Below are 9,645 nucleotides of genomic sequence, written 5' to 3'. Positions count from 1 at the left end.
GGTGAAAACTCCCGACGCATATCTTAACAGCGTTGGGAGTTCTTCTGTAAAAATAAATCTGAAAGTTTTAGATCTCATTTCCTTCCTATGGAACCTTAAAATTTTCACTTTCCATCGATCTCCCCTTACAATGCCATCACTGTTCACACGCACACCAACCCCCTGTAGCTCCTCCTCTTCCTCTGTCATCGCCACTCCTCCCTTCCTCTTCGTCTCCGTCACGACTACTTCCTCTATAGTATTGTTGCCTTTTCATTTTTTTCATTTACATAAGTTTTATCCTTCAAGTATGTGGCATTGTTTATGAATGTGCGATATAACATCAATCTAAATTAGCAAGTTATCAAATTTACTTTGAACTATGTTATTCCAGTGATGGGATGATCCGACTTTGCTCTTTGTTGGTTGTGGTCGTCTTTTGGATTTTATTGGTAGCATTGTAGTAGTCTTTGTTTTTCTACAATTGAATAGAGATTGTGTGATTGTTTTCTAGTTTATCTTTTTGTTTTTGTTGTATTTGTTATTTATTTCATTCTTTCCCTATCCTTGTGAGAGTTTGCATTTTCCAAACATCGTAATCTTTTTCATTACATCAATGAGAAGTTATTTTTCCCTCCCTTTTTCCTTTTAAAGTAAAAGTTTTATTTTGTTACTGTTATACAGTTGACATATTAACACAATTTAAATTCTAATTATAAATCAAGCTAAAATGTTGAAACTTTTGATGTTTAATAATCTGATAGGTTGGACTTTCTTTTGAGGATGTTTGAACATTTTTATTTTGGTCTGCTTCAATTGCATTCTGGTTTGATCTGACTTTCTTCTTTTCCTATTTTACATAATTTAGGTTTGTTTGTGATTTTTTTAGTACAAATTGGAAGGGAAGGACGTAAATTTAGAGAATATCTTCATCTTCAGTACATATAGATGTCAATTGAGCTAAGATTTTTCATATAAGTTGCTTTATTCTATATATACATGTGATATAATGAAGAAGTTGCTTAATAGAAATATGTTCATGAAAAAGTTTATATATATAAATGTTGATAGTGATTAAAACCGAAGATTTTTTAATAATGTCTATTAATTAACTTGGTAAGAATATAGTAAATGACTCCATTCTATATAGTTGATTTTTTTTATTGGTGTATTTTTGTAGGTGGATATAGAATGAAGTTTTGCATATGGATGGAGATGACAACTCACTTTGGCCTTTGAATTTTATACTCATTACTTTAATCTCAAAACGGTGAATCTTCTATTTTGTTTACATACTCTATGGACAAATTATTTTGCGATTTTTTTTCATTGTATTAGACATAATCAAATGTTTTATGTAATAAAATTACAAAATTTCAATTATGAGATGAAACTTTTGATACTCTAATTGTCATAATACAAATTTGATTAGAATGTATGAGTATAATTTACTTAATTATTATTGATTTTGATTCAAAATTTTAGGTTACAAAGATTAAAAAAATAAAATAAAAATAATAATTGAAGGGTTTTTAAAAAAAATCCACTCCCGACGATGCAAAAGATCGTCGGGAGATCATACAACTCTCAACACCGTAAGTAGGCATTGGAAGTTATAACTCCCAACGGTTGATATTTGAGCCTTGGGAGATGGCCACCCAACGGGGATGTCTCACAACACTTTCATCATCGGGAATTCAACTCCCAAAGCTTTTTTGAACCATTTTGGACGATTTCATGCATAGAAAATGGGTGTTTTCCTGTAGTTTGACGTAGTTGCTTGACCTATCTGCTTCCTAAAATTGTCACTGCCATTGGCCGAACTCTTTTTCATTTCACGATTTTTAAGATTGTATGCACACTGTTTTCTTTTTTTTCTTTTTTCTTACTTCTACACGATTCTACATCCTCCACCACCCTTTCTTTGCTTCTTTTTTAACTTCAATAATTGAACTCATTCAGGCCCACTACTCCAAATTACAATTCAATTTCTTTTTCTTTTTCCTTTCGATTCAAGCCACTACACCATTTCAATTGGTTTTTTTTTCTTCAAACTAAGAGCACACAAATAAAAACAAAACTGAATTTAAAAAAAAAAAAATTAGAATTCTTAATTTGCAAAGTCTCTCAAATTAAAATGATTAAAATTATAAGGATTATAATACATTCAAATTTTCTTAAAAGAACAATATCTTCAAATTAGAATAGGTTCTTTGACTCAAGATTCGAACATTTCACAAACAAGATAATCATCAATCGATTTATTTTTTCACGACTTTTCAAAAAGTATGTTATTTTCAAAATGTGAAAATTAAACTCTGAAACCCATAACAAATGCAACTCAAGTCTAAAAAAATCATACAACTTTTTAAAATAATAATTCAGAAGCCAACTTAGTTAAATCATGAAACACAATGGATTGGATGTGGGGGTAATAGCAACAATCAAATTTAATAATTTACCAAATAATTTATATAAAATCAACGTTAGATCAATCAATAATCAATTGTTTTAATGTAGTTAAAAAATCAACAAAAATAGGTAAAAACATAATCAATTAATTGTCATTTTAAAACCCTAGACATTATCCATACATGTATAGAGCAATATATGTGCATGATCCAAATGAACAACCATTAAACAACATATTGAGGTGTTGGAAAATGTTTTAAGATTAATATAAAATTTGAAGAGTAAGAGTCATGCAAAATTACATAATTACAAGAGCATTCATAAACAAATAATAATCATCAACAAAACTCAAAAAAAAAAAAAAAAAAAAAAGAACTCTAATAGTCACCACGTCGATAAGAATTAGGTTCAAGTAGTAGTGTTGGTCTCCTTGTTGCTTTTCCATTTGAATGGTTAATTATTTAGACTTTATCCGATCCAAGTTGTACAATCTCTGCATATATAGATAATCATAAATAATAATAAAGAAAAAGATAATTATAAAAAAAAAAAAAGTTTAGGGTTTAATGTGTTTGTACCAAAATGGAGTGAGCCTGTTGGAGAAAAGCCATAAGCAAAGGAATCAAAGTGTGAATGTCTTGAAGAAAGGTACTGTAGGTATCATCATTTTCCATTATTGTGTTGATGAATGTTGCTCTATCAGGTACTAATTTCAAAGCTATCTGCATCCATTTCAATGTTAATTTTGATGAATTCAATGATAATGAGTCACTTGCTAAATATTTTATTTCATGTTGTATCGATACAAATTCATAGAAAATGATAGATTAGCAGTTTCTATTGTAAATAGACACTAAGAGATTATCTGTTTTTTTTAAATGTAGATAATCGTAATTTTATATATCCAAAATTATAGATAACCAACATCTTTAGATATTATCATATGTTTGTTTCGTTAGAAATGTTTTTTTAAACATTATTCTAAGAATATTTTGATTATTGTATTTGTTTTGTAGGATTTCTTCGAAATGCCTTAAATTTACATTATTTCGTTACGACTATTTATTAACCTACTATTAATTTGATATAGTTTTAACTTGTAGAAGATATTATCAATTTAAATTTCTTTTTAAATGAGTACCATTTATATTGTTTTTATAGGTTATTATTTTTAAAGAAAATAATATATCATAATTTAAGATTTTTTCATAAAATAAATATTAATTTAAATTTATAAATCTTGTTAAAAATCATAAGAATTATGATATAAATGGTTGACCATTTATTTTAATTATTTAAATACAAATGAAGATTACTATATATATATATATGTAAAATAAAAAATAGAAAAGATAAAAATGTAAAAGAGGATGTCTGGAATTTAGAAATCCATCTTTTAGGGAAGACATCTAAAACTCTTTTGATGTCTTCCGCTTAGATAATCTGCTCGAGAATCTTCAGATATCGAAGCATCTTACAATACTACAAAATGAATATGATCGTCTGTATATACCCACTCCATAAAAATTTATGATACCTATGAAACAAGTTGTCCTTAATAGACTTTTATCAATGGCGTTTATTAATAATAGACTTATATTAGTTTTTATCATTGGTAAACACCGTTAGACATTTATCTTGGACTATAAGAAGATGTAAATTTTTTTTTGCTAAAACTTGTATCTAATTTGGTCTGTTTTTTTTTTTTTTTATATCTAAAAAATCCAATAAATATATGATAATTGATAGGAGGAGTGAAAAAAGAAAAGAGTTAAAAAGAGTTAATTACTTTGTAAGCAGCCAATGAAATCCAACCATGCCATGGCTTCAAGGTTAGATTGTAGGATTCTTCAACTGCTTCTTCCATCTTCATCTCTGGTTCTTCTGATATCTTCTCCAATAGCTTTGCTGTGAAATCTAAAGACCTACATGTATTCCCAAAACTCTTATTTCTTTCTCATTTTATAATTATACAGACTTAGACTTTATTAACAACTAAAACAATTTCCATTTCATTTTATAATCATTTTATTTATTTTTTATTTTTTATTTTTATTTTTAAAAATTAAATCTATAAATACACTACTCCAATCTACAATAATTTTCTTCTTTTTCATTTACAAATAGTGTAAGAAACCAAGCAAAATTATAAAAACTAAAAAGAGAGATTATAATGAGTATAACAATTTTAGGGGTGATAATTGAAAGTATAGAAATAATTTCTAAAAAATTATAAATATAACAATATTTATAAGTGATATAATTTTATCGATATCGCAGGTCTACCAATGATAGACTACTATTGCTCATAGGTTTTGATAAACTTTGTTATATTCATATTGTTTTAAACAATATTGTTGTATACGTCAATAGTTTGAATCTAATTGATATATTTGCAACTGTCATCCCAACTCAAAAAAGTAGCTTTCAATAAGTTGTTATTGTTTTTGGAATTTAGCTAAAACTTTAACCAAATTTAAACGATCATATAACCAAATTAAACGATAGAATTTAAAAAATAAATCGTTTAGATTTGGCTATCCAAATCAAAACAATCATATACCAAACAATAGTCAAATTTAAACGATCGTGTAACAAATATATTACCCGTATTGTTGACGGCGTGGTTGACGGAGCATTTTTGATATTTTTCACTATGAGTCTATGTGTTTTTTCTGTTTTTGGAATTGTTTTATAAGGTGCAAATATTTTTAAAAGAACGTGGAAATAATTAGCTAATTTAACTAAGTGTAGTTATTAATTTATCATTCAATGACAATAATAAAATCGTAGTTCTATGTAATCTTAGAATATATATGGTAAATGAAAAAACGAAAGGCTACTTTTAATACATAATATTAGAGATATGTGAATGATATATAAAACTGTAATTATCGTTTTGTCACACATACAAATCAATCTAAAGAATTAAGGAAACTATACTGTTTTTAATCTAATAAATTAATAAATATATTTCTTTTTCATCCAGATCTACCGATCATTTTTTATTAGGGTTTTTGTTGTTTTTCTTGAAGTGGTTATGAATAATCCATCTCTTTACGAGTAAATATTTCTAATGTTTGCAATAATTAATCAAACAAAAATAATTGAAATAACAAATAAATAAACTATATAAGTTAAAAGGAGGAAGAAAAATGTTTATATATTAAGTATTCTAGAGACGTGTATGTGATAAGTATTTGACATAACATTTATATTAGGCATGACTTTTGATGTTTACATAATATCATATGAAAAAAGTGGATGAAACATAAGAACATAAAAATTAAAAAAATAATGAAATATCACTAAAACTAAACCTATTATATGCATTAAGAGTAGTAAATTAAATCTTCTTATTTTGAACCTTTAAATGAATATAAAAACTAATCGCTAACTATTGTTTGTTTGTGTTAGTTTCTTGTAACATCTTATAATCATATTTAAGTACATTGTGTGTTAGATTCTTGTTTCCGTTGCTTCTTTTTTTTTTAAAATAAAAAAGTATTAAAGTAGCAATTTAAGTTTATATTGAACTTTTTCGATTTTTAAATAACTTAGTTTTGAATATGTAGGTTAAGATAATTTACACAATTTTAATAAGATTCATCATGGTATCAACTAACTAAATTGCTACTGAATTTTGAAGTATAGTATGTAAACCGAATTGTTTTATGTTAAAGTTAAAAAAACAAAATTGCTATGACTTCATAAAAAGTAGAAAAACCAAAATTAAATTGTTTTAAATTAGACTCAAATGGAAAAGAAAATATTGTTTTGTAACCCAAATAGTATTATTTTTAAACAATTTGGGTAAATAAATGTAGGTAGTAATAGTACTTTAGTCCATACATATACACTAGATTTTGATTAAGTTTCTCCAATATACTTTCAAGTTTGATCATCTTAATCTGTAATTTTTTTTTTCAATCATCTTAATCATTTTAATCCTTTATACAAATAAAAATAAAATTAATGTGAAAGATCATTTTGATAGAGTTGAACTTGAACCTATGTATAATTAATTATTTAACTTTAGGTTTCAATAGCCATATCTAAACAAAATATCATTTTGTTTTTGTATTTTGATAATTACCGAATTAGCCAAAGGAAGGCTCTGCTGCAGCTGCTTCCGCTCCTAGCCGTCCCTTCACTTCCCTCCTTCTTCAGTATCTCAATCAAATCCCTCAGTTCTTCCCCCATTTCAAATCTCTGCTACAATTATCCATTAATTACAAATTACTCTTCCCATTACTAATTAAAATTTTCAAATAAAACACGAACCTGAATGTTCTGATGAATTTCTTGCCTAAGAACTCCCATTGTTGGCCCAATTTTATCTGCAACGTAACCATGATTGAGAATGAGATACCAATATATGTTAAACGTAAACGTAAGCATAGCTGATCGGCTGATACGAATGTTTCGAGGTTAAGGGTTTGAAAAGACAAACCAAGAACGCGAATGAGGGAATTGCAGAGAGAAATGAAAGGTAAGATGGGGATGGCGATGTTAGTGGTGACAGTATCGTCGTCGTTATGAGTACTGTTTGTGTGAGGATCTTCTTCGGATTGGGGTTTGAGGTTTAGGAGTTGGGAGAGATGTTGAATTGCGGACTTGATGGCGGATTTCTCCATTATTAAGTTCAGAGAGTTCTCCCTGTGTATATGATTTCAGTGGCGGTCTAATTTCTTGCTTCTTCCTTTCATATATATATATATATATACCATAGCTGCGCCCTTCATATTCTGAGTCTCTGTAGAATAAAAAATTAAAGAGAGTTGAACTTATTAATATTATTTAATTTTGAATCATTTCTCTGCTGCTTTTCATTTATATATATATATATATATATAAATTGTTTAAATCTCATCACTTATTCTTTTTAATTTTTTATATTCTACTTAAAACAGCTTCTCAATTGGTAGTTTTACCTTACACAAAATAATTAGTTCTTGGTTATTATATTTCAACTACCATATATCAGCACGTTAATTACTTTGGTAATTCAAAATAAATAATTAATTCATCAATCTAATTTCTTCTCTTCTTAAATAATTAATTCATCAATCTAATTTCTTCTCTTCTCATTTAATCAATAGTATATAATATATTTTCAAATTTAATATAAAATAATTAAATTTGGCGGACCATATCTTGATTTTTGTAGTCATATTCTTGTATGAGATCATGGTGGGATAAACCTAGGGTCTTAGTTCTTCATATGTTTTAGGTGTTTTTTCTATTAGTTTTAAGGAAAAATTGACAAAACTAGCATCATTCTGATTTTATATTTTAAAAGTAGCACATTTTTAAAAAATTCGTAATTATTTTTTGTCAATATAATCTTGGTTGAGATCGACCCCAAGATTCTTCGCAAATTTTAGAAAACTCTTTCAAGAAAATTTCGCGGTCCATCTCAGCCAAATGCATCACCGAGATTGTGTGTTTTCATTAAAAATTTGAAAATAAAGGGATAGAGAAAATGACCAAAATACCCCAGGAACCTAAATCGTTTGATATTCTCACAAAATGCTAGACACTTTTCTCATTAGATTTCACCTAAGAACTAAGCAAGAACACTCCTAAAATCTTCCCCAAATTTGTAGAAGTCATCCTCGAACTCAAATCGGTCAAAGTGAATTATTTTGAACGACTCAATAGTTTAGGTATTACTTTTAAGTTTATGTTTTTAGTTTTTTAGTTTGAAATCTAAGGTGGATGGGAAACTCTGTAGTTTTTGTGTTCTGATGTAGTTATTATTGAGTTAATCCGCACTGATGTTATTGTTTTTTTTTTTTTATCTCCTTCGATGAATCTCGACGATTTCATTAATCTAGGTTCATGCAAATGATAAATCTCGGTTGTGATCTATGTAATTACCCTGAGATTCATTAAAGAAGTCCCAAGATCAGATGAGTTTCACATGCATTTTGTAGAATAATTCGGGGCCGACTTCACCCAAGCTTGGACCGAGATTACCATATAGAATGCATGAAAAACCCTAATATCATGACATCCCGGTGCAATGTTGTCCGAGTTCTATTGCTTATTCATGTTTTCTTGGTCGACAATGCCCCGAGATTGACTCGAGATTCATCACAAAAAACTGATTTTACGTGTGTACGTTTTCTTTTCTTGTAGATGCATCTCGTCACCAAGATCAATTCTAAGGACTTTTTCTTGGCAAACCTCACATGTTGTTCACACTTAACAAAAGACAGTTTCGAGCATAAATAACAAGCTTACACCCAAGCAAGTGCACATGTTTAGGAAAACAATATTTGGTCATTTTCTAAACGTGAAGTTGGTTCTCAATAGACCACTTTGCCTCTACATCCTCTTGAGAGAGTTTGCAGATGAATAGGACGACGTTATCTCATTTAAACTACTCACTCAAAAGGTCTTCTTTAGGCGAGAGGACTTTGATACAATCGCGGAGTTAAGGGTGTGAGACCCTAATCGTGTTTTGACTTATGCTGTAAGACTTCATGCAGAAAGAGTGACTTATGCGATGAGATTGCTATGCGAAGAGAAGTAACTATGCGAGGAACTGTTATGTGTTTTGAGCTTACTTCACTAGGAAGTAGTGATGCCATCCTCGTATAAGAAAGCTGGTGATTGATTTGACTTTGCTGCCCAATCCAAATCCAGGATATGGAAATGACAGTAACACGTGGCGTTATGGCATCAACTGATTCTCACTGTCGGTGGAAGTAATCATTTCTGCTTGGAAAGTGTCACCGGAGAGACTTTTAAATAGATGAATTTCGACCATTTTGAAGTTTCTTTTACCTTGTATTCACTTAAGAAGAAATTTAGAGAATTTCAAGATTTTTAGAGATTCAATACGTGCTTTAACTCGACAAGGAATTGCAAGGAAGAGCCAGGAATTCTTGGCTAAGGAGTTAGATGAAGGAGCTAACTAACTATGAGTGATTCTTAAAAAAAAACAATTTTAAAAAATAAAAAGGATTTCTAATGTGTTCAAATCGTTGTATTTCTATGGAAACCCTAAGTTATATGATTTCTCTTATATCTTCCTATTTCTTAAAATACATGTGATTTATAAAATGAATAGGATTTAATGTGAACTGAAATGATGAAATGAGATGATCTTGTGTACCCTATGCGATTAAATGAGATTCACTCACACTAGTTGTGTGTTCTGGTTTGGGATACCTTATCCTTGCTGTGTGATCTGGGATAAGATGCTTTATTTTTACTATGTGATCTAAAATAGAATGTCTCATA

The 9,645-nt window shown here is 28.7% G+C and overlaps 1 protein-coding gene across 1 annotated transcript; it reads right to left on the bottom strand.

Annotated features, from left to right (window-relative positions):
- Positions 1–2,633: 2,633 nt before the first annotated feature.
- On the bottom strand, positions 2,634–7,068 carry LOC103500081 (glycolipid transfer protein 3). The gene is made up of 6 exons (XM_008463277.3): positions 6,845–7,068; positions 6,676–6,731; positions 6,488–6,603; positions 4,181–4,316; positions 2,970–3,113; positions 2,634–2,884 (listed from the first exon to the last, which is right to left on the bottom strand). The coding sequence occupies exons 1-6, from the start codon at positions 7,026–7,028 to the stop codon at positions 2,849–2,851; spliced, it is 672 nt and encodes a 223-aa protein (XP_008461499.1). The 5' UTR covers positions 7,029–7,068; the 3' UTR covers positions 2,634–2,848.
- Between the last annotated feature and the right edge of the window lie 2,577 nt (positions 7,069–9,645).

This window comes from Cucumis melo, chromosome 1 (assembly GCF_025177605.1).
Source record: "Cucumis melo cultivar AY chromosome 1, USDA_Cmelo_AY_1.0, whole genome shotgun sequence".
Taxonomy (NCBI): Eukaryota; Viridiplantae; Streptophyta; class Magnoliopsida; order Cucurbitales; family Cucurbitaceae; genus Cucumis; species Cucumis melo.
The sequence above is the reverse complement of the archived record's forward strand: the minus strand, read 5'-3'. Positions and strand labels throughout refer to the sequence as shown.